The 26,133-nt window shown below is 35.0% G+C and overlaps 1 protein-coding gene across 7 annotated transcripts in view; it reads left to right on the top strand.

The window, feature by feature from the left end:
* Window positions 1-26,133, top strand: part of QKI (QKI, KH domain containing RNA binding) — a 137,776-nt gene that overhangs the window by 92,808 nt on the left and 18,835 nt on the right. For all 7 annotated transcript variants that reach the window (XR_014267670.1, XM_082475660.1, XM_082475658.1 and 4 more), the window contains exon 4: window positions 3,830-3,973. Coding sequence is in view for 6 of the 7 variants with exons in the window: in XM_082475660.1 (XP_082331786.1) it covers window positions 3,830-3,973 (144 nt within the window). In the remaining variant the exon portion in view is untranslated. The remainder of the gene's footprint in view (window positions 1-3,829; window positions 3,974-26,133) is intronic.

Raw genomic sequence — 26,133 nt, 5'->3', positions numbered from 1 at the left:
TTTTACTGCTGCCAATTTCCTAAGCCTTTATGGAGGCTCTAAGTATAAGTTGGTTTCTTCTTGCCTGGGTTAGTTAAGTCCCTGACTACTTAGCCATCTGCTTTCTAGTTTCCAAATTGTTTCCTTTCCCATTTTCTTCTTCCTTATGAGTTTGTGCATTTTAAACTGTACAGTGTTTTAGAAGAATTTTAGGAAGGAGTGAAAGTACATGACTACATTAGTTTTACCTTTTTTGTCTATAAGTGTTTTTGAAACCATAAGCAAAACTATTTGTTTTGAAGCAAACATTAGGGTAGGTATAATTTTCTTTTGTTTTTGTATTTTTAACAGGCACCTAAGTTGATGAATTTATTAAGAGTATCATTTACCAAGGTGTTGTACAACTCAAAAATTTATTCCTCCAATAAAGCACAATTCAAATTATACTGCAGCTTTATTCTTTGTTCCTGTCATGCAAATAATATCCCTTCCTTTTTAAATCCTCTGACTTTTGTCTTCCCCACGTATAAAAATTTCTGTGGCAAGTCACTTAGGATTTTAATTTTCATTCTTAGGCCTTTCTAAAATATTTTGGATTATAAATGTTCCTCAGTTGTCCTTGTATTAGTATCTGTATGCATTAATAATATCACAAACACATGCTTATAATTAGTAGATAAAGTGTCTTTATCTACTAATTATAACATCTGTGTCAGTTCTAGGTTGGTTTCGATTGATTGATTTTTCTTCTTATATATGTTTCATTTTTCTCCTCCTTTGCCTGTTAATTTTTTTTTTAAGAAATTTTTTTTTTTTTTTGATGAGGACCATTTTTAAAGTCTTATTGAATTTGTTACAATATTGCTTCTGTTTTATGTTTTGTTTTTTTGGCCCCGAGGAATGTGGGATCTTAGCTCCCCAACCAGGGATTGAACCCTCACCCCCGGCACTGGAAGGCAAAGTCTTAACCACTGGACTGCCAGGGAAGTCCCTGCCTGTTAATTTCTGATTAGATGCCAGATAGTGTGAATTTTACCTTGTTGGGGGGACATTTCTGTAGTTATTCTTGGGCTTTGTTCTGGGACACAGTTAAATTGGAAACAGTTTGATCCTTTTAGATCTTGCTTTTAAGATTTATTTAGGCAGTATTTGGAACAGTGTTCAGACTACTGACTAATTATTTTCCACTACTGAGGCAAGACCTCTGTGCACTTTACCCAGTGTCTGTATATCATGAAGTCTTTCCCATCTGGCTCTGTGTGAGAACCTGGCACTTTTACCTTGAATCCTTTGGCTAGTTCTTTCTTTGGCCTCTGGTATTTCTTCCCACATATGTGCTGATCAGTGTTCAGTTGAATACTTGAGTCAACTTTGTGCAGATCTCCAGAGTTCTCTTTCTGTGCAGCTCTTTCCAGTATTCTTTTTGGTGAGCTCTAGCTGCTTTGGTCTCCCGAGACGCTAAGCTTAGTCGTCTCAACTCAGAGAGGCAGCCTGGCACCGTTCCCAGGGCTGCAGCCTAGAGATTCCCAAGCCAGGGTGCTGGGACAGTAATGGGTCTTATTTCATTGATTTCCCATCTCTCAGCCTCACTGTCCTATTGCCTGAGGTCCAGAGGCTTGAGGACTGATGTTTCTTTTGTTTTGCCCTTTTTTTTTTTTTTGGTTGTTTCAGGCAAGAGAGTCTTGTTCATGTTGCTTTATCTTGGCCTGAAGCAGAAGTCCCTTATTTGTATGGATGTAGAGACACTTATAGGTTCATTAAAATATAAACACACACACACACACACACACACACACAGAACTTTATTAAATTTATCTATAAAAATTGATAAAATACAAATTTTAATGAGAAAATATCGTCGGCAGTTTTCAACATAAAAATTAAAATCTGGATTTTAAAATTAGTTTTTATTTGCACAGTAGAGGTATATCTACACATTTTATATTCGGCACACAGATAACCCTGACATTCCCAGTTTCTTGACTCATTGACTCCTCGGGTCTGTCAGTTTTTCATGGTGTCCCCTGGGTGAAAAGAAATACTTCATAGTTTTTCTTCTTACTATTAAATAGTTACTTCCAAACAACTTAGTTTATCAAAACAACTTAAACTGAAAAAATTTTTATTTTATTTTATTTATAAATAGCCACATTATTTATTAATGGGATTTGTTTTTCTCTTGGGCACTGTTCACATTCTCAAACCTGGGAATCAGATTGGACATTACCACCCTGTTTTCCTGTTCCACATTGATTTTTGCATGGACTTGGCTTTTTATTACAGCACCACTGAAAACCTAGCATCGCAAAAATAAGACATTATCACAAGGAATGTGGCGTGATCTAATATTGATAAAGTCCAGTATTTTGAGCTAGAAGTTTGCATGGTATCTGACAGACATCAGCTATTGCTGTTTCCCTTGAAATTTCAAGTACCCCATGGTACCCCTGTGAGCATACTGTGGTATCTCTGAGTTTACTCCTTGGGAACACATAGATGGCCTACCATAGGTTGGTGTGCTTTGTTTTGTTTCTCATTTCCCCTCACAACATTTGGGTGCATTTTCATACTAATGATATTAACAGAAAATAGAGGCAGAAGCGTATACTTTAAGAACTTATTTCTGTCCCTATTGGCTGAGTTCCATAGATTTTTTCCTAGCATGGCCTCTGCAAACATGTGAGTTGTAGTAGAAAGCTGTTGTTTTATACCAGTTTTATTTTCTTTGATGGAATCTCACAGTTCAGTAAATAGTAATCTTTAAAGATGAAAGTTCAACAACAGGTATTGTTTATTGTTTATGTATGGTACCTGGCACTGAGCCAAATGCATTTATTTATACCATTCTTATATTTATTTATAAATTTATATTCGTGTTTTTAATTTTTAAAGAATCATATTTATGAAATATTTATAAATATATTTGTGTATTATCTCTAAAGCTTAAAGCAAGAAATGGTTCTGAAATTATTATATCTTAGGTGAAAGGGAAGTATGGCCAACTCTACTGCTAAACCTCCCTACAGCTTGGCAGTGTTTTCAGCCTGGGGCTCACTAAGTCATTTGAAGACACCAAGGAAATGAAACGTAGATGTTCTCTACTAAAACTAGTATTTAAGATGGTATGGTTAAAGAGTAACTGTACAGTTCACTGTTTTCAAAGTAAGGTCTGATAGAAATACAGTTAAGACTATTCTCACATTTATTCCTTGCTGTGATTATTTTTATAATGAAATGGTTCTATAATTACTACTTGAAATGCTTAAAACAAATGGCATTTGTCTTATACAGTAATGTCTGTTGGCAAAATACTTTTCCTAATCTTGAATTCAGCCGATGTTATTAAAAGTAGTTGTAACGAAATGGAAAAATTGGTGAATTTTAGAATGAAAATATTGGTTCAGTTCCTAAATTGGCAAGGTGTTCGTCAGTTGACCTTGACAGGTGACTTGCTTAAATTAACCTCGATGACCTTGTAGTTACTCATAAGTAAAATATAGGAATAATAACACGCTTTTCATGATAACCTGAGGATGACACTATACATAAGTTTCTTAGTACATAAGAGCACTACAGGGGTTGTGATTGCCTTGTTCACTCTTATACTCTTAGTATCTGGCTCCATGCTTGGTACATAGTAGGTGCTCAACAAATATTTGTTGTACTAGCTATCAATACCCAGTAGTCTCACACTCAGGCTTTTTGCTAAGAAAAGAATTTAAAAGGTTTATAATGTCATAGCAAAACAATGCAAGCATAGCTTAATAATTGCAACAGGTTATTATTATGAAAGATGTGCTCTCTCTTTGAAAAGAAAAATTTGTAATAGTATGCTTTGTGAATTTTTTAGGAGGAGCAAAATCGAGGCAAGCCTAATTGGGAGCATCTCAATGAAGATTTACATGTACTGATCACTGTGGAAGATGCTCAAAACAGAGCAGAGATCAAACTGAAGAGAGCCGTTGAGGAGGTGAAGAAATTACTGGTACCTGCAGTAAGTGATAATTTCCAAATCATTTACTATAGAATAATAGACAAACATAGACGTTGCTCCAATCCTTAAATGGGAAAATCTGTTCCCTGTTTATTTTTTGTGAAGGGAATGTTGTGAGGGGAGCAAACTCAATTAGTGGCCTGTTTTTTCAAAAGTATTATTACCTTTGCATCACTCTATTATAGGGTAGGAATGTAGGTGCATCATCAGTAAGTAGGGTGATGAAAGCTTTCTCTCTTTTTTTGGATCAGTTTCTCATTGCAAGCAAGTAATGGGTGTACAGAAGTCTGTACAAATTAATACTTATGTTGGGTGAGCTGTGTTAGCGGGAGCACATTCTTTGAGTTGTCTGTGGGTTCCACGTACTCTCCTGGCATATATCATTGTTTACCACAGAAAGGTTAATGTTTCCTAGTGAAATTTTCCCATAATGCGGTAAAATTTTCTTTTAGAAAAATAAGAGCTAACTTTTACTAATGTACCAAGCACCATTCTGAGCACTTTTCACACTTTTAACTCACTTAATATTTCTAAGATAATAAAAACTATTGAAGTTCATACTTAGGGATTGTAGATAAGACACCAAAAGGAATTTTGGAGGGTGACTTGAAAAGACCCCAAGGAGAGGAGTCACTGAGGCTGGAGAAAAACCAGGAGTGTGGAGTCAGTCCTGGAAGCCAAGAGAAGTTTGTTGCTGAAGATTGTTCAGTTAAGATAAGAATGGGGAGTTAACCATTGGATTTAGCAAGTAGTAGTCATTGGTGACCTTGCCAAACAGATTTTTGGATGGTGGATTTAAAAGCCTGATTAGCTCAAGTTCAAGAAAGAATGGGACAACAGAAAAAGGAGTTGAAATTTTTTCCCCTAAGATTTCATGATTTATGTAAACGATCCTTTCAGTACTCTTGGCCTCTCAGTTCTTTTATATTGCTTCATCTTCAGTGATCTTATCCTCCACTCCATATAAAGTGCATTTTAAATTTTAGTACTTATATTAAAATTTCTAAGTTGCCTTCCAGAAAATTTGTACCAATTTGTAGTCCTGCCAGTGTTATCTGAAAATACCTGTTTCTCAACAGAGTCTCAAACCCTGAGACCCTGGGTATTACTAAAGTGTTTAATCTTTAATCACAAAAATGTGAATACAATAATTCTCATGGTTCTTAAAAATATTTATATTAGATGAGTTTTTATATTAGCTTTTTGTAACAAAAATTCTAAATCTTTATGGTCACATTCTGAACAGGTACACAATCCCTAGTTCATGTTGTTTCTGTGGGGAATATGATTCAGCTTACATATCATTTACAGAATGAATTTGTAGCTCAAGTATGGGATTACCTTTGTATTATTTCAGTGTAAACGTTTCTTACCTACCCATGTAGAAGAAGTTCTTCTTTGGAAAGAGGAAGAAAGAGAGTTGTGTGTAGTTTAATGTTTTTGTGCCTATTATGTTCAATGTTATATAGCAAAAGATCTAATCCTGGCTTAAGGGACCTGGGGGTGTGGAGGGGAGAGTTGGTATACTTTGTGCTTGATTTAAAATTTTATAATTAAATGTAATAAATATTCCATTTTGTATTTTACATCTGGAGATAAGGCTAATAAATCTCGGTAAAGGTTGTACCTGTACTCCTTGTGACATGATTCTAATTTTTCTAATAATTTTGATGATTTGAATGTGTCTCCATCAGTTTACATAACACCACACATAACTTAATGTTTAGAGTTCACACTTTTTAAATTCAAATTGGGGTTTCAAAACAACCTTACAAAGTGAGTTCTTTTCCCCCCATTTTTCCGGCAAGCACAGGAACTCAGAGAAACCTTAGCATTTTCTAATTTCACTGCAAAAGTAATAGGGATTTTGAGATGATCACACTTCATTCATTTGTAGAGTCGTAATGTTTTACCTAATGAACTTGTTTACCCTGGATAATACCATTTTTATTTCAGATGTTTCTTTGATTTCAGTAATCCGTTTATTTTAATCTCTTTTGTTTCTTAAATGACAGAATAAACCATGCATAACTAGAGAAGAGTCATTTCTTTAGTTACATATAGTATAACTAGTCTGGCACATCTAAATCTGTTGCCATCAAGTATCTACTAAAAATATCCTTTTCATTGTAGGTACAGTTAATCAGTTGTTTAATCTCATTTCCATAAATCTGAACCATACCTCCTCACATTCTTGAGATCTTCAATATACTCTCATAAGTACAGTGAAACATTTTGTGAAAATCAAATCGTACTCACTGATAGAAAAGGACTATTGAGCAGTGCCCTGATTTTGCTCATCTTTGGAGACTTAGGTCATCCTTGACAGAAACCAACTGCTGAGGTAATTGATAAGTCCATCTCCAAAGTGTTTCTTGAAGACATGTATTCTTGCCAACCCAGTTAAAATAACCTGTCTTTTCACTTTTAGTCTTAACCCATTCAGTTCATTCTCTCATAAGTTAGTACGAGTGATTTTTTTTTTCTTTAAATAAATCATATAAAGATTATCAGTGACTTGCCATTTCACTCCTCTGGAAGTGGGGTAACAAGTGAGTTATCTGCTCTGAAATTCCTTATTGTATACTGAAGAAATGGCTCTTAATTGTAAACAAAGTATGGGTAGTTGTAAAAATTTTAAAGTCAGAGAAGGAAAATGTTTATGAAATAATTAATTTTAGGACTTTTGATGGCTTCATATAAGTATAAAGTAAAATTTCACATGTATTATATGTATTGGTTCTCTCCAAGTTAGCTTATAAATGGGAGAAAGACTTTTGAAGTACTAGGATGCAATATAAGGAAATGAGTGAAAAAACATGATTCCTCCTAAAAAGATTATGGGGAAATCCTCAAACTGGTAGAATTTTACTGAGTATATAGGTAGAACATTAAGCAAAGGTTATATAGGAAGAAACAATCATGTCAAGATATGATACGGTAATAGCCTTCTTATTTTAAGTGAACCCTATAAGGAAATTAGTGTTACTTGGAATTATTAGGGATTTGTGATTCTGCATTTGTGATTTCTGGTTTTATGTAACTGCTTTGTTCTAAAAGTTAATTGGGTGGAAAAACTATAACTTTTATGATTCTTATGGAGTTTTACAATATAGACTATTTCTTAATTTTAGCTAAATATTTAAGACAGGATATGTTGATCATTTTTGTTTGTTATTAGGCCGAATTGCAATGTGCTGCTATATGCTTTTCTATAAATTTTTGTTTCTTTAATTAAACTTCTGTGATGCAGTTACTAATTTAATATAACCCTATGATGAATTATTTCATAATTAGACAAATGGTATTTTTTAGTAGATTATTTAATTACTAATTTTATATATCTAAACCTTTGGCTTTTAGACATGTGTGTTGAACTGGTTTATTATAATAGAAAACTTTCTTCAGATGACATTTTAATGCTTGTTCTTATTCACATCATAATTCTCACACTTTTCCTGTGAGCCCTTCAAAATAAACTGGGCTGTTAAATTTCTTGGCTGAACTTCTTACAGTCTTTGCTTAGCTTTTACCTAATGTGCTTACAAATATATAGAATTTTGGGAAATTATGACTTCTTATCTTTGTATATTCTAATCACTTTAACATAGATTTGATCCGTACAGAGAGCTTGTATATTAATTTACTCATTTGCCAATTCTGTCATCAGATGTTTTCGTTTCCTTTATTCTTGCTACACTGATACTATAATATGCTCTAAATTCCCATTTCTTTTGCCTTTTGTAACAGAGTATCTAAACCTGCTTTTAATTAATCTGGTCTTAATACTCTCATGTACATATTAGGACAATTGATTAGTTATTGTGCAGGCCCTTGTTAACCATTTTAAGGACTTCAGTTTTTAGTCTAGAATGGGTGAAACCATTGGAGTGCTTAAGGAGAGGGGAATGACATGATCTGATGAATATTCTATAAGGATTGCTGGCCTGCTCTGTTTAAAACAGAATAAAGAACACAAGGTGAAAGAAAGGAAGCTCTTGTAGGAGTCCGCAAATAATGGCCCATGGGCCAAATCCAGCCTCCCACCTGTGTTTGAATAACCCATGAGCTAAGAATGGTTTTTACATTTTTTAATGGCTGGGGGAAAAAATCAGAAGAATAATATTTGGAGACGAAGAATACATCATGAAATGTGAAAATTATATGAAATTCAAATTGCATTGTCTGACAAGTTTTATTGAAACACAGCCATGCTTATGCTTATTCACTTACGTGTTGTCTGTGGCTGCTTCTGCGCTCCAGTGGTGAGTTGAGTAACTGCCACAGAGACCGTATGCCCAGAAAAGCCATTTACTGTCTGGCTCATTGCAGAAAAGTTTACCAATTCCTGGACTATTGCATTAATTCAGATGAGAGGTGATGATGGGTTGGGCCAGTGTAGCCATAGCGGTGAGTCGTGGTCTGATTGTGAGCATATTTTTAAAGTGAAACTGGCAGGTTTTGCTAATGGATTGTCTGTGGGATGTTAGAAAGCAAGGCATCAAGGATGACACCAAGATTTTTAGCCTGAACAACTGGAAGGATATAATTGCTGTTACCTTGATGGAAGGATATGTTAGGAACAGATTTTGAAGAGATTACTTGGAACTCAGTTTTGGATCTAGTAAATTTGAGATGCCTGTTGGCTATGCAAGTGTAGCTATTCTAGTATTCTGTTCAGATTAACAAATACTTATTCCAGGTTGGCTGTATTTTAGAACACTAGGGGTACAGAAAATTATTTAAGGCAAGATCTTTAATATTTAGGCAATGACATTTCCCTAACTGTATTTCATGAAATACTTTTCACAGGTATTTGGGGTAAAGGAAGCCTTTAATAGGCTAGTAATTATTGTGAACCTCTGGTAGAAACCATTTCCAAATTTAATTGACCATCAGAATTTTTTTTCTGAGAGTGTATTCACATCTAGCGTTATAGAGATAACTGTTTGAGAAATAATCTGGAAACTCTTGATTTAAATACATATGAGCTGTCTTTTTAATGCTGAAGAATAGTCATTTTGAAGACATGAAGGAAGAAGAGGTGCTTCTTGAGGAATTTTTCCTTTTTTTTTACACATAAAATAAAAACTCATTCATTTGAAATGTACAGTTTGGCCCTTGACAACTGTATACACTTACAGCCACTTCCACAGTCAAGATTTCCATCATGCCAAAAAGTTTTCTCTTACCCCTTTGCTATCAATTAACTACCCCCCCACGCCCCCAGGCAACTACTGGGGTTAGTTTTGCCTTTTTTTCTATTATGATCTAAAAACTTAATTTTTTTCCCCCAGCTTTATTGGTATAAGATGGACAAATAAAAATTGTTTATATTTAGGATGTACAAGTGCTTTTTTTTTAAGGTGTACAATGTGATGATCTGATATACATATATACATTGTGAAATGATTATCACAATCAAGTTAACACATCCATCATCCCACATAGTTACTGTTTTTTTATTTGTACGATCTACTCTCTTAGTAAATTTCAAGTGTACAGTGTTCTTAACTGTAACCACCATGCTGTACCTTAGACCCCCAGAACTTACTCATCTCATAGCTGAGAGTTTGTACCCTTTTATGGACATCACCCCATTTTCCCTACCGCCCCTCCCTTCCCCCAGCACCTGGCAACCACCATTCTACTCTCTGGTTTTATGAATTTACCTATTTTAGATCAGTTTGCCTTTTCTAGATTTCATTTTTTGTGCCTGTCTTTCATGTGGCATGGCTTTTTTGAGGTTCATCCATGCTGTTACATGTGTCAGTGGGTTGTTCTTTTTTATTGATAATTAGTATTCCATTTGAATACATAAGCCACAGTTTGTTTATCCTTTCACCTGTTGAAGTTTTAATTTTTATTTCTCTGAATACAAATGATGTGGAGCATCTTTTCGTGTGCTGCTTGAGAAATCATATATCTTCTTTGATGAAGTATCTTTAAATCTTTCTACCATTCTTCATTGGCTTTTCTTTTTTTTTTTACTATTAAAACAGTTCTTCATATATATTGGGAATAAATCCTTTATTGGACAAATATTCTAATCTGTGCCTTTGTCTTGTGGTTTTTTGGGAAGGCTTTTAATTACAAATCCCATTTCATTTATAAATATAGAACTTAGATTTTTTTCTTTCTGTTTTTGTATATTTCAAGGAATTTGTCTTTGTCATCTAAGTTAAACTTTTTTATCATGAAGTTGATCATAATATTCCCTTTTTATCTTTTTTAAGGTATGTAGGATCTGTAGTAGTGTCCTTGCTTTCATTCATTAATTTTAATCATCTTTTACTGCTACATACCGGTTTTTGGTTTTGTTGATTTTTCTCTATTTGTTCCTTTTCTGTTTCATTGATTTCTGCTTTTATATATTCTTTCTACTTTATTAGGGTTTAACTTTATTTTCGCAGCTTCTTAAAGGTGGAAGATTCGTGACTTAAGACCTTTCTTTCACACTTCTGAGACCTTTTGTTTATACTAAAAATTTTCTCTCTGAATAATGCTTTACCTTCATCTCAAATATAATATTATACTGTATTTTTATTACCATTCACTTCACAATATTTTCTAATTTTTTTCATGATTTCTTCTTTGACCTATGGGTTATTTCCAAATGTTTCCAAATATTTGGGACTTTTAAATTTATCTTATTGTGACAGATTTCTAACTTAATTCTGTTCTTCTCAGAAAATGTTTTCTATAAGATTTCATTCTCTTTGCATCTAATTAGGACTTTTTTATATTGCATCATATTGTCTGTTTTGGTGAATATCCCTTTTACACTTAAAAGCACATGTATTCTGCAGTAGTTGGGTATGTGTTTTATAAATGTCATTTAGATGAAGGTGGTTGAAAATGTTCAGGTCTTCTATCCTTACCCATTTTCCCACTATTTTTGTTAATTACTAAAAGAGATGTGTAAAGATCTCCATTCATTCATTGTAATAATATTTATGCATACTAGCGTGTTCTCCTTGAAGGCACTGAAATGGCAGACTAATTTGATGTGTGCACATGTGTACATGTGTGTATGTATAGCTTACACAACCTATATGAACAGTTTGGCATCATTAAAAGATTTCACTCTTCATTTTATGTAATGGCAACTTTCCCCTTGTTTTAATTTTGAAGGCTCTGTCTCCCCCTCCTCCCCAAATGCCAATTATTAATGCCACACATTTTCTAGAGCGATAGTAACAAGCAGTATATAGGTGGCAATCAGTGTTAAAGAAGATGTTATAGAGGTTTACAGGAAGATGTCACGGTGGACTGGGGTATTTAGGGGAGAAGATTTCACATAGGTGGGTGAGACTTGAGCTGGAACTTCAAGATACAAAGTTCCTAGAGACAGAGGGGATTAGTGTATATGCATTTTAGAGGTGGAGAGTTGTGCATTTCAAGTCATTAAAGTGGGTAACAAATGCAGTAGGATTGCACAAATCATGCATGGTCAGGGACTGTCACTTAAACGCAGAACTTTTATTTCCTTATTTGTAAAATTGGGTTATTGTTGCTTACTTGCCTTAGAAGGACTTTGTAAAGGTAAAAGTTATTATTTTAGTTATGTGAAAGTGCAAGACACATGTTCCCTCATTTCTCCTCTTTTTCTTTATGTTATATGGATTGATTACCTCAGCTACATCATTGGCCATGCCAGTTACAAGCTCATTCCTGGTCACAGGAGACACCATGCCAAAAGAAAGTGATTCTGTCCCTAACTGCAAAAGGCACCCTAATTGCTAGTCCATGATCTCACCAATATACCTTTTTGCTTACAGCGGCATAATAAATAAGAAAATTGTAAACCACTTAATGTTACCTTAAAAAATAACGTGTATACACGTCTCTCCGGCCCCCCACCCCCCCCCTCACTCACTCACTGTGGGAGTCCATCTCCCGTCTCGGGGATCAGGTGCCATCCCTCTTTCAATTAATTCTCATTCTGTTTTGTTGGAAAAGAATACTGTTTCATCATTAGCTAAGACATATGGAGGCATAACCTGTGATCTTTTCTAATCTTCTCTGAAGGGACATAAAAAACACTAGAACAGTAGAATTTGGGGAATATTACTGATATGAAGACTGGGAAAGTAGAAGTGAGGGATATATGCTCAAATGTCTTCTTTCTCACTATAATTTTTCCTTTCTTTCAATAAGAATGGGGGTAAAAGATTTCTGTTGGGGAGATAGAATACTAAACTGAGAAGCCGAAATGAGTCACCATAGCCTGTATTAGAGAAATTAAGTGATTTCAGGCAGTTGAAGTTTACACTGTCTCATAATTTAAACCAGCTTTGGTACACAAGATGCCACTAGTCCCAGACAGTTCATAAAGTGTTTGTTTCACTTTCTTACTTTATGGGGGGTATAAGCGTGTCCTTTTTTTTTTTTTGGCCTCTTTAAGTTTGTTTATAGGTATTTGAGGAGTTGAACATGAGTTGGTTTTGAATATATAGCTGATCTCTTTATGAAAGCATTTATAAACATAGAGCTCAGTAATATTAACCTAAGTAATTGATCTAGTAGATTCTGAGGAATTTGCAGCTGAGGATTTTGAAATTTAAAGTTGTTGCCAGTTATTTCAGGAATATTATGAAATTTGAAAAAGATTATTAAAAAAAAGTAACTTAAATTCACTTTTTAAAAAAACTATAGTCAATGTCGTCATTATTTGGGAGAGTAGCGAAAAGTGAAGGGTCCTTCCCAAAAAAATTTTTTTATTAAGTTTGTTTTTCATGTTTCCCAGAGATTTGTTTCTTCTGGTGCTATCACCGTTTGACTCATAGGTAACTGTGTATTAATTATCACCAGAAAATAAATGAAAAGAATTAAAGAGTAAGATAGGAAGAGAGGTAATGACTCTGGAGACAGTGTAGTCTCATCTTGGAGTTCAAGTTTTAAACTGGATTGTTAATGAACTGATGGCCCTGCATTTAGTTCTTGACCAAGGGATCAGTAATTGAAATCTGTGGTATGATTTCCCTCCTTTTCATGTTATTGGGAAAGAAGGTAAGGTATTAAAAGATACATTAAAAGACGTCTAGCTGTAATGCACTTGCCCCTTGATAGAGCTGTAATGTGAGAGAGAGCATCTCTCTCATGTAAAGAGGATGTTGCTACCGTTTTCTGCCTTGCACAACTATTTTAATCTGAATGGGAGATCTGTCTAGGGACCCAGAGTACAGTAATTAGCAGTCTCTTCAGAGTGTCAGAGCAGAATTACCATTGTAATGGTTTAGCCACAGGATAAAAGGATTGAATTTGGGTCTTCCTGTCTGCCAAACTACATGAGTTGCCAAGGGAATTTTTAAATGTGAGAGGCGTTTACGTTAAGCAATTTGGCGGGTTTGAATAAACTCATAAATTACAGGTTTGAAAGCAGCCTGTCCTTGCTTCCTCTCATATAGGCAGGACTGTATAGAAGGCTGGATAGCTTCTTAAATTCTTTATGTGAATAAGCTGATCCATGCTTCCATGCAGATGATCCGATTACTATGGCTTGTCTTTTTCACTAAATATAGTACAGTAAGCACATTTAAGAAAAGATATATTCTTCCAGATCTCTGGAGGAAAAAAAGTGCCAACTCTAGACATAAATTTGCCTTCCTAAATTAAGTGTATCTTCAAATAATGCTATTAAAGTGATTGTTTTAATAAACATTAACCTAAGATTAACTTTAATTTTGCTTAGTGCACATAATAAATATATATCTTACACTTGTCATATTTGTCTCACAGTGATGAACATTTAAAGCTTTTTGGAAAACAAGTAAGGTACTTGTACTCGTAAACTGGATTATTCAGGTTGCATGTAAATACTTGCAGAGAGAGCTTCGGCTTTCCCTGTCTCTCAAAAGAACTGGGTTTTAGTGGAATGACTTTTTAGTGAGAAAATGCTGCCGTAAATGCCTCGGTGATGAACATCACTTATGCTTGTATAACCTCATTCGTCCTCAAGATATCAGTAATAATAATACTTCTTGCATTGGTGGTTTATATGCACCCTCCAGAAAAAACACTTAGTGAAATTTAAGTATTTAAAATTTTGAGACTGTAAACTATTCTCATGCAATGAATAAGTTCTTTGGGGGAAAGTCTGTTAACATTTTCAAGTCACTAGATTAAAGTTTTGTAAGGAAAGTGAAAAATTGGTTGTTGCTAACCTTAGTAGCCTGTAAATGTAGATGAATCTTTCAAAAATGTTTCACAAAGAGATGCAGGTACGCAGAATGATTGTTCAATTCCGATGAGAAAGTATAAAAACTAAATATTTTTAAAGTACAATAAATAAATTTTTATGTATTAATCTTTACTGCTTAAGGTATAATTATCAAAGTAGTAGTCTGATTCGAATTCTGTATTTCTAAGATTATTGTTGAACCTTAATAAATCAATAAAACTAGACCCAATGACAGGGAAGACTTTCTAAAAATCACATTTAAATTTAGAATACAAAGACCATCATAGAAGTCCAGAACTCCTGGAATCAAAATGGCATTAGCATGTTATATGCTAAGTGTAAGGTACTCTGATGGGAGTGGGTGTGTACTGCTTGATAAACATGATGAGAGAGAAGAGTATTTGCAGAACTTGAAATGTGCTGATTAATTTTTTCTTCCAGAGTGGGACAATTTAATTCGATTTTACATCAGTTTCTTTGTATACCCCACCAGAATTGTAGCTATATCGTTTATTCTGCATTAGGCCAGTCACAGGAACATTGTTCCAACTAGAATTTTCACAAATAATTAAAAGCATTGTATCTTTGGATAGATAGCAATCCATACAAACAGATTAAATTAAGAAAGTGTGACAAAGTGTAGATTTTAAGACTTCAATCACTATCAAACCAAAATTTTGTAAATCACTGAGCAGCTCTATGAGCTCTCTTTACTCCCGTTCAGCCATAATGTTGTCTGGAGGTGGGTCAGGCTTTTTAAAACGATCAGAGGGGCTTTTCCCCAAACTTGAAGCTTCAGTTGAATGAAGTTTCTTGGTGATAATAATAAAATATGTCTTATCTACAAGTTCTCATAAATAAAGGCTTTGAGAAACATCTTCCTTTTTGTTCGTATAAGGATTCATTGAGGGGTAGCTTTTCTAAATACAAAATGTTGTGGGGGTCGGCAGTGTAGATGGCTTACAACTCGGAATGTGAGGTGTTGCAAACATAAAACAGGGGATCTGGGCTTAGAATAATAGGGCAGCGTATGTTTATTCCTGAAGAAATATTTTTGCTGTTTATATAGGAAGTCCTTCCATTTTAATCTTGTATTCCATGCATCCCTCAGAATTTGCATGTTGAATTTGTTACATAACATTTTATACTTGCTTGTACCTGTTTATTCTTAAATATTAATGTTTCTGCTCCATGATTAAATATGCTGCTCACTGGCTGGGATAATGCAGTTTAGTTTTTTCTCTATTTCCCTATTAAGTGTATGGTAATCTACACAAATCTCTAAAATTAATTTAAAATATAAATATTTTTATTAAAGAATTCAAGTTATTTAATAGAAAAATAGGTGGGTGATTTCTCAGTGTGTCTTCTTCAGCTCAGTTATTTTCATGCGTCCCTTGACTTTGTGTGCGTGCCCTTCTGATGGCTGGCAAGCAGCGTCGTGGTCCTTCTACGTAGGTGAGACATTTGTAATCCACTCACTGTGTATTAGTGTGCTTTGAAATTGGATCGACAAAAAAGTTAAGAAAACCAAATGCCCCTTATTTTATTTACCTTGCTCTTATTTTCTGACCCTTATACTCAATTTTTCTTGACATTTCAAATGTTTTAGTGTTACATTTATAAGTAGAATTCAGATTAACTGCCACTATGAGATTTCAGCAGTACATTAATGACTCAGGTGAGCATTTTCGTACTAAGACTGCCTCAGGGAGACTTAACTTGGTAGCTCATCTCGTGGCTTGAATTTTCTTCTGTATTTTTGATAGCTGAATTTTGAACATTTAATTTCAGAAGTGATACTTACTAATAACAAGAGTTCTCCTTTATGGGAATTACTCTGAAGCCTATATTGCAGGATTATATAAGTAGATGTGTTTTGTTTTTTATTCTCTTAACCTTTAATGCCTTTGTGGAGAAAAAATAATCTTTAATGTATAAATTAAATATAAGTTGATTTGTTTTTAAAGTTATGCCATTAAACTGTCATGGCATCAGTATTTTTGCTAAACTTCTTTGTAGATTATAATATCTCCGAGCAAGTTAGCAGATTCATGAATTCGCTTACTTTGTGGTATTATTTTATGAATACTGTGAATGATGGCAATATGATCTGTTTAAATAAAATACCTTGATTACTGAATTTAGCACCTGTGGAATTATAACATACTTGTAGAAATTAAAAGATGCACTTAGTGACTGTCAGAAGCAGTTCACTTCACAAACTTCTACTGAGAAACTGCTATTTACCAGGCTAGAAACCAAGACTTCAATACACAGATTTAGATTTAGTAATATAAATGAGAATAGGACAAAACTAATGAGTTTCCCAATTACTTATTTGATCACTTGATGCTTGTTCTTCAGAAATGTCACGCTCTCACTAAAGGTGGATACTTCCCAGAGTGATCTTTTTTCTTCTTGGGCAGTCTCATCAGTAACCATACCTCCAAGGACCACTGCCATAGTGATCATTTTTTATTATGCTTTTAATCTTGAACTCCAGATCACCAGTCTTTTCACCACCTCCCCATGGATGACGTATAGGCATCTCAAACATAACATTTCCAAAACTAAAATCACATCCTTCCCTGTCTTCCTCATACAGTGATTTCTACATTGTGTTCTCTCTGTGGATGACATTAGTTGCCTGGAAGTCATATGTCCTTCATTCCACCTCTGCTTACCCCCAGGCCCCACTCCTTTCCACGTACTTTCTCATCAGGTTCGGCTTCTGCCTCTTAATAGCACGTGACTCTTATCTTTTCTGTTTTCACTATTGGGCTAGATCCACTGGTACTCCCTCCTAGTTGCAGCTAGAGCTCACTCTCTTTTTTTCTCCTGTCCTTTTCTTCTTTCAGTTTTGTTGAGATATAATTGACATACAGCACTGTAAGATGTACACATAATGATTTGACTTACATCATGAAATGATTATCATAATAAGTTTAGTGAACACCCATTGTCTCATACGGATACAGAATTAAATAAATAGGAAAATATATTTCCTTGTGATGAAGAACTTTTAGGATTTTCTCTTTTAAGAATTTTCATATATAGCATACAGCAGTATTAATTATATTTTTCATGTTGTACATTACATCCCTAGTACTTATTTATCTTATAGCAGAAAGTTTGTACCTTTTGATTGCCTTCATCCAATTCCCCCTTCCCCTACACCCCACCTCTGATAACCACAAATCTGATCTCTTTTTCCATGAGTTTGTTTTTTGAAGTATAATTGACCTACCATCTTATATTACACAACATCATGATTTGATATTTCTATACATTTCGAAATATTCACCACGATAAGTCTAGTTACCTTCTGTCACCACACAAAGACATTACATAGTTATTGACTGTATTCCCCATACTGTACATTTCATACCTGGGAGTCATTTATTTTGCAGCTCAAAGTTTGTACCTCTTTATCGCCCTCACCTCTTTCTTTCTGCCACTGCGTTACCTGTTTGGTCTCAGTATCTGTAACTCTCTTTCTGTTTTGTTATGCTTGTTCACTTGTTTTGTTTTTTAGATTCCACAGAGCTCTCTTTTTAATATATAGAAGCACCATCACACTCCCTGTTACATGTTTGCAGTGGCTTTCTGTCACCGCATGGTAAAAATGAAAACTGTTTAGCATGGCATTCATAGCTCATTCCAGCTGGTGTGTACATAACTTTGTTTCATGTTGTTTCTCCTTTACCCAGTTATATAGTCCCCCCCATATTAAATAACTTAAAGGTCCCAGAACACTCTTTGTTTATTTGGTGTATTATAGTGACCTCTGGATTGGATGTGGAGGAAGTGGATAGTAGGTTTCATAGTAGAAACTAAGATGGGAAAAGGCTCAGGAAAAACCACAAGAAAGTTTTCTCTTAAATACTCCAGGGCTTTGAACGATTTAAAACTTCCAGTGAAAGACCAGCAAATAGGAAACTTTTTCCCTAAAAACACTACACAGTACTTGTCAGGTTTTTTAAACAAGTACATATTAATATGCAATAGTAGTAGTGTTTCGCTTTGTTATTCATAACCTCTTAAAGAAAAAGTTCTATTCTTTTTTAATCTCTAACACATTACTGTTTTGACAGGTGTGTTAAGCATCTGCTTATGTTCATTGAACAAATATTTATTAGTATTATAGATACTAGGAACCTAATAATATAGTTGTTTTTTGAAATTAAGGTATGCAGTCTAGTCTGTTCTGCAGCAAACGAAGAGGTGTGCTCCAAATAATAAACAATCAAAACTTTGGTTATAAAAAAAACTTCTGATTTATAAAAGGTTTTTCATGAGAAATTAGGAGAATTTCAAACTTGCAATAACAAAGTTATTTTTTCCTGTGAGAATTTCAATAATCAAAAGATTTTTGAAAAAGCTATAAATCTGGTACTATAGACCCAAATTATAACAGGACAGATCCAGAGTTGATTTACTTCTAACTCTGGAACCAGAGCCATTGCCTTTTTACAATTAGCAAATTATTCCTTAAGTATTTATATCAAATATTTAAAGCATCAACCATCCCAACATAAAGCTCCTTGCCTATGGAACGTCAATCAAATTTTTACCAATAGTGGCTTGCCTGTATGTATATTATTCTCTAATTCATTGCTTTCTATTTTCATTTCTTACCATGAAAACTCATGTTAGAAAAAAATACCATTTTCTGTCTGTATATTAATACCAGTGGTAAGAATTGTGCCATCCCTCAAAATAATCATACAAAACTGAAGCACTAGAGCTTGTTGAGAAGAAGAAATACTTCTGTAGTTTAAAAACCAAGTAAAGCAGTGCTTCTTAGATTTGATCATGACTATGGTTACAAGCCAATTAAAATGTATTTGAACCACTCAGTCCTTTTTGGGTATTCCTAAATTAAAGAAATGCATTACAGCAATTTCGTTATAAAGCATACATCTTTTACATGAACCCAATTTTAGGTACTGATTTGTGTAAATTAGAAGTATTTGAAATATAAAATCTGCTAATGGAATCTAACATATTTAAGAGTATACTAATTTTATATATGTCTGGTATTTTCCATACTAAAAAGAAAAAAAACTAAAAGTACAAGTAATTTTTAAGAACTATATATTGTACATACATGTGATACATACATAATATATTTTACATGCGTGTGCGTGCGCGCGCACACACACACACACACACACACATACACACACAAAAGCAGTAAGGAAGTACTAAAAGCAGTAAGCAATCAAAACAAGCAACATTTGTACTCCCTCATCTTTCTTTGTTGTTACTGGGCTAGCTTGTCAGGTGAATGCTGCCAGGCACAGAAAAAGTGATCATCAGGTTTACCATATACATAACCTTTTTAGTGAACTACAATATTTTAGTAACAATCTTAGCAGATGGTCAGTTTTCATGGGAAAAAAAGTGGGGAAATCACAGCTCTCTAATGCCTGAGAAAAAGCCCAATTTGAAGGAACTGTTCAAGGAACTCAGTGGCATTATTCCCATTTGGTTAGCAATTGTTCTGTTTCGATTTTCTAAAAAATAAAACCAGGTTATTGAAGGTTCCATAAAATGAATACCCATACCTTTGTGTAACCATGTACATTAGAAAAGCCTTTTTAGGACATAGTTTAACGTTGTGTGCATCTTCTGGAATGAAGTGGGGAGTAAATAAGTGCAATTCATCTTCATGGTATTTATTCAAAAGGAGTAGTCCCCCATCAGGAGAGCAATTTATAACAGTTTTCTTTTTTTCTTTTTGAATTTTATTTTTTTTATACAGCAGGTTCTTGTTAGTTATCTATTTTATTATAACAGAATTCTTTATAAAACAAAAGGTTAATGTTGAGCGCTAGGGAACCATTAAACACCACCTGACACACATACAGTTGGTTTTACCCTCTAACCATCGCTCACTTCTATTCTTATCTCTCCATCCCCACTGGAATTAGCTCAGTTCAGATATCATTATGTGTTGCCTGGATTAGGAACCTATAATTGCCTCGTAATCTTGATGATCTTGCTGTATTTTTCCAAATATTCTCCTTATTGAAGCTAGGGTGATGCTTCTAAAATAGAAATCTAATCATGATTCTCCTTAGGTTAAAACACTTGAATGACTTCTAATTACTCCAAGAAGTACGTCCAGTTGCTTGAGCATGACTTGCAAACTATTATTACCTTAACAGCTTCATTATTTATTTCATACTCTCGATTCTAAATTTTTGAACATGTTCTTTTTTTCAGAACCAACTTCATTCTTTCTCCCCTCTTTAACTCTCACTCATCCTTTAGGTCTCAAATTGTTACATGATTGTGTAATGATACCCCAAAGCCTTCCCTCCCTGTTCATCACCAGCCCAAACTTCGTTCAGCACCGTTGCAGTGTGTTTCTGGAAGGTCCTTATTGTCAGTTTGTTCTCACTGCTTAATATTCTGCTTCCAGCTCCTTTCCCCAGTCCCCCCGCCCACCACCAGTTTCCAAGAGGGCAAACTATTCGTTAGTTAAAACCTGTCCAAGAGATAGTGTTTCAGTAAACATTTATATAATGAATATAATGTTTTAGAATTTCAAGGACTATAATATAAAAAATGTTGGTAGAATATTTCATAAACATAGTAAGATATAAAATTGAATAACAAATATTAAAGGAAAAATTCCATTCATAATAAAACCTACGTGGGAATAAAAATGCTGTTTTCCTAGAGCGGTAGATTATGGGTAATTTTAAAATACAATTTTAAAGCAACACAGAAGCACCTAGATTTGAAAAGACAATACCTAAGTCAATTTGTAAGTCCCAGTGACTTCAGTGTTTTCTGCTTTCAGTTCCTGGGTATATCCTACTAAACAGACTAATGATCCTGTCCTTGGTGGCTTAAGATGGTACTGTTTTCTCACTCCTTGGTGGTATATCATTGGTACCTTTTACAAAATAGATCAGTTTAGTGTATTTGGAAAGAAATCTATTGAGGCAGGTGCCTCCCTTCCCGGTTTTTTTTTTTTTCCCTCTTTTCTTTTCTTTGTTTTTTTATTGGCCGCGCCGTGCCACGTATAGGATCTTAGTTCCCTGACCAGGGATGGAACCCATGCCCCTTTCATTGGAAGCACAGAGTCTTAACCACTGAACCGCCAGGGAAGTCAGTGCCTCCCTTCCTTGATGAACTCATCAGTTGTTATAGGGAATTCCTCGGCAGCCTGAACATACCTGTTCCCTTCCCAGCACATCTGTTGACATTATGTACATTTAAACATTCAGCCAAGACTTGAGGTCGCAGCACACGACTGTCATCTATGACGTACAGTAAGTTCCATCTGCTCTTTGAAGAAAGAACTCTTGGGTTTCTTATAATGCTTTCCAGCATTTATGTTTTTTTCACCACTTTTCAGTTTTGTTGCTATTGATAATTTTATGTTGCTAAACGTTTATGGGTTCATTATTGGATACGGTGTGATTTTTACTGTTCATAAAACGCCTCAAAATACAGGGTAAACGTAGCAGCCACAAAGAATACAGGAAGAGCCCAAACCCAAAATGACCATGCATAATCAGCTTGCTTTAAGGAGAGTGGTGTTACTGGTTTACTGTAAAAGTTAATAAAGTTCAAATCTCTTAAGTAGAGGAACTTCCTAGATTGCTTTCCTCTAAGGTATGGTGTACTCCAGCACAACAGCTGTTCCACTCACAATTGGTCCTGCTATAGAAGAAAAGTTTTCTAAGGCAAGTTCAGTCAACTGCTGTACTTAACTTTCCCTGATTTATTTTATGCCTACTTTAAAATGAGGTTTTTAGATTGCTATATAGATAGCTTCCCACTTAAGAAATAGGAGAGTATTTGCAATTTACTTAAGAGGTAAAATATTTTTTATCCCTAAAGGAATGTGTTGTTTACATTCCAAATTTTATTTATTATTATTTGGTTCTTCAAGTGTGACTAAAGCGAACATGGCTTTCTCACTCTCACGGGATGGCTGAGTATAAGAAGTATTCAAGTGCTTTATTCACATGGTGGCCAAATTCCTATCTTCTGTTTAATTTTACCCTAAAGTGCAGCCAGTGGAAGAGATAATACTTGTGTTATGTACCTTACAGAGTTATCAAGAGGATTAAATGAGATAAGAAAGGTTAAATTCTTTATAAACAGATAAAATAGAAACTGTTATTCAAATCCCAGGGGGGGGGAAAGTCTTTTAAAAAACGAAATACTTAATTAGCTTAATTATTTTTTTCCGACCAAGGAAAACTGATAAATGTCTCAACAATCTGCAACAAAAATTATAGTACAAAAGACAGTCTGATCTGCCTTCACTGCCTTTGCTGCTCTTGTGCGTCAGAGAGGTCAGATGCTGCCAGCTGGCATTTGAAGAAATTACCAACCTTTCTGCCTTTCCTGCTTTGTTTTTCCTTGGCCTTAATTTAGTTCAAAGTTTTAGTCAACTATTTATAATGAAGGTATACCTTTAGATAGCTTATGAAGCAACAAAGAAAAAAAGTTAAGGTGGGAGTCAACCAAAATTAAGGGCCTCAGGTGTGTCACCATAATGATTATATCCAAAAATAGTTTGAATATAAGGAAAACTGGCAGTGGTGACTTAAGATTGCTCTAAGGACCAAGTAGCTTTCTGCCTCTGCTCTCCTTTGAGGTCATTAGACTGTGCTTGATGGCTCAGAAATATAATGAATATCTCCTAGTGAAAAATGGGTTACTTTAAAGAATCCCTGTAGAAGATTGACATTATACTGGAAGTCTTTCAAGACCATTTGGGGTGAATTAGTGATTTTATCACAGATAACTCATGGGTGAGTTTAGTTCTCATGGTTAACCCCCTACAATTCTGCGCCACATTTTGTCTGTATACCATGGTGTGTATTCTAGACAGTCCGTGGTTATCATCAGATCCTTAAAGTGATTTGTGATCCTGTCCCCATACTTCTTCATCTGGTCTTCCACTACACCCTGTGTCAGCTTCTGTCATAGTATATTTTTGCCTACTCCTCTTGCATACCTCTCACAGCAAATAGATTTTTATACCCTGTCTTCAGGTTCTCACTCTTCATCTTCTGCTATAGAATAAGGCTCTCTTAAGCTCACAATTTGTAGTTATCCTTTCTTCTATTGCCCCAGCCATATAGTTTGATAAAGTCCACCTACAATACAGTCAACTTTAGAGGTCTTTTTTTTTTCCTATAAAATAATGATGTGGCTCTACTATCATTATTTATGTTTATTTTTATATCTGCTATCATTATTTATCTCTACTATCATTATTTATTTATTACTAATACTAGTGTGTAGCCTGAGTTGTGGATCATAGAAATCTTTCAAAAGTTTGTCATTTCTATTAAGCTTACTATAAAAAATAATATTTCAAATTGTATCATACTGTATTTCACATAGAAAGGAATAAATGCTTTCTAGTAGACATGGCTTTTCTTTTCTGAGATCATCACTGCTTTTAGATGAATCTGTTTATAGCTTGTCAAAAAAAGACAGACTGTATTACCCTAAGGTAAAAGTGTTTGTTAGCTTTATAAAATGTAGTTTATGTAGTGTATGGAGCTTTGTATATATGTGTTTGTCAGTGAGTGTGTGTGTTTGAGTGTTTTAAGCTTTTCTGATTAAATAAAATGCCTCATGCTTTTTCTCTGCCTTACCTTGCTTTATCTGTGTTAAGTTGTTGCTGCTGAACCAGGAATTGTGATTAAATTGGAGTATATTGCATAGTGTAATTAATGGGAAATAGAAAAATACATGACAAGATTTCTTTCCCCTTATTGTGTCTCTAACATTTTGACCCACGGATTTTTCAGTGAAACAGCCTTTTTTGCATACTATTTGAACTAAGGGCTTACTTTGTAAAAGATAAGCAGGCTCTATTGCCCACGTGAAGTAATGACGCTAATTTGGCTTTGCCTCTCCACCTAAGTATAGCAGTTCTGATACATCTTTTAGATACTGAATTTCTGTAACGATTCTGGGAATTTCTCTAATGTACTTCGATCTGTGAATATCATTTTTTTGGTGTGTTGGACTCATTAGCAGAGTATCTACATCATAGTAGGTGCTCATTAGCCTCTGTTAACTGAACATTGAAGACTGGGAAAAGGAAGGAACATGGAATCAAGGAACCTTTAAATAATCTAAAGAAATAACAGATCATCATAGAGTGTACTTAGATTTTTGACACAGAATGAAGTTGGTGACATAAAAGGAGAGGAAGCTGATGTGGCCGTAAATGCCAGGCGGGGAAATTCAGATTCTGATGAAGTAGTGCTGGGGAGCCAATTCTTTATCAGGAAAACAGAAACCACACTAGGTATTTCAACAGAGAGAATTAATAAAGTTATTGGTTAAGTAGGTGTTGAGAACTAAAAAAGGAGAAAGGAGATAAGAGTATAATACAGATTTAGAAACTCCAGGAAGCAGCTATTATCCCAGGGCTGGGAGATAAGAGAGAGAATGGTACTGTTATTAGATCTTAGACATTTTGAGAAAGTTCTGTGCAGAGGGAGAACCTCTGACAAAGTGGTGTCACTTGGCTGGTGATAGAATCTCAGTAGCTCAGAAGAGTGGCTACACTGGTTGTGGCTGAGGGCTGGGGATGCTCGACGAAGCCGGTTCTAGAAGCGCTGGGAGAGGAGTGTGGGGCCTGCAAACAGCCGCCCCTGGCGAGGTGCAGAGCTGAGAACAGTTGGCGCCGGAGGGAGCGGCGTTCCTTCTCCCCGCAGCCAGCTCTTCAGTCTCACTTTAATGCCCGTCACTTGTTAGAGCCTAACAAACCAGCTGGCCTAGAAGATATAGGACTTTATAGAGTTCTAGACCCAGCATTTGAAAGCATATAGCAGGTCAGCTTGAAATTTAATAATTGCTGTATCATCTTGGAGAAAAATGTTCTGAAAATGGTGTGGGAGATAATTTTTCTACTCGCTTTTTATAGGCTAGGTTGAAAAGTAGACCTCAGATTCATATTCAGCTGTCTCCCTGACATCTCCACTGGGGTGTTTAAAATAAGCATTTCAAGCTTAATATTTTCAAACAGAACTTTTGGAAGTTCCCTTAGCCTTTGTCTTCTCATTAAATGGAGTCACTGTCTTCTTTATTGCTTGATCCCAAAACCTCAACATCATTCTTTAATGTCTCCTTTTCCCTCACCCCCTATATCTAGTCAGTCATCAGGTCCTGTCAGGTTAACTTACTTTTTCTGTCTATGTTACTTCCACCCCAGTCCAGTTCTTCTTCTGTCACCTGGACTGGATTAAAGCTTGTGACTGGGTCTCTTTAATCATACTCGAGCCCCCAACAGTCCATTCACAAAATACCAGAATAAGCCTTTAAAGACATGCTGTTATGTCACTGCCCTGTATAAAACCCTCTAGTTAAGTGTAAGTCCTTAAGTTCTTTGTCAGACTTTTCTTTAGTTGACAGGGCAGATGCAGGCAATGATTGGTATTAAAACTGTTTATAAACTGTGGTCACTCTTTGTTTTCTCTTTACTGTTTACTCAGCCCTGTTCTCCAAGTGAATTAAGTCATGTACTTTAATGCTTGGAAAACCTTTTCTACTCATGACTTCAAATTTATAGAAAAGTAAGAATCCATTTTTCTAAAGTGTATTGAGCAAGTTCATGTTTGCAAGGTATTGGAGGCAAAAAGAAGACTGGTTTATTGGTTATTAGTTGATTCATGCCTACAGGTCACGTAACAAATTTCCTAAAAACCACATGAAAAAATAGAAGAGAAGAGATAACACATGGCTCTATATGATTGATTTCCCCAAAAGGAGCAGCATAAATTTAGGAAAGTGATACCATTATCTGTGGGAATGATTAGCAAAGGCTGTGTACTCTGGAGAGGCCAGTGATCTATCTAGGCTCTCAGAAGAGGCATACACAGCATGCTTCTAGAAAAGATCTTGTCTAACTTAGAGGCAGAAGAGCACAAAGTATATGTTCTAGGGGACAATGGACAGATGATTTTGACTAGTGCAA

The sequence above is a fragment of the Balaenoptera physalus genome (genome assembly GCF_965194825.1).
Source record: "Balaenoptera physalus genome assembly, chromosome: 9".
NCBI lineage: Eukaryota > Metazoa > Chordata > Mammalia > Artiodactyla > Balaenopteridae > Balaenoptera > Balaenoptera physalus.
The sequence above is the reverse complement of the archived record's forward strand: the minus strand, read 5'-3'. Positions and strand labels throughout refer to the sequence as shown.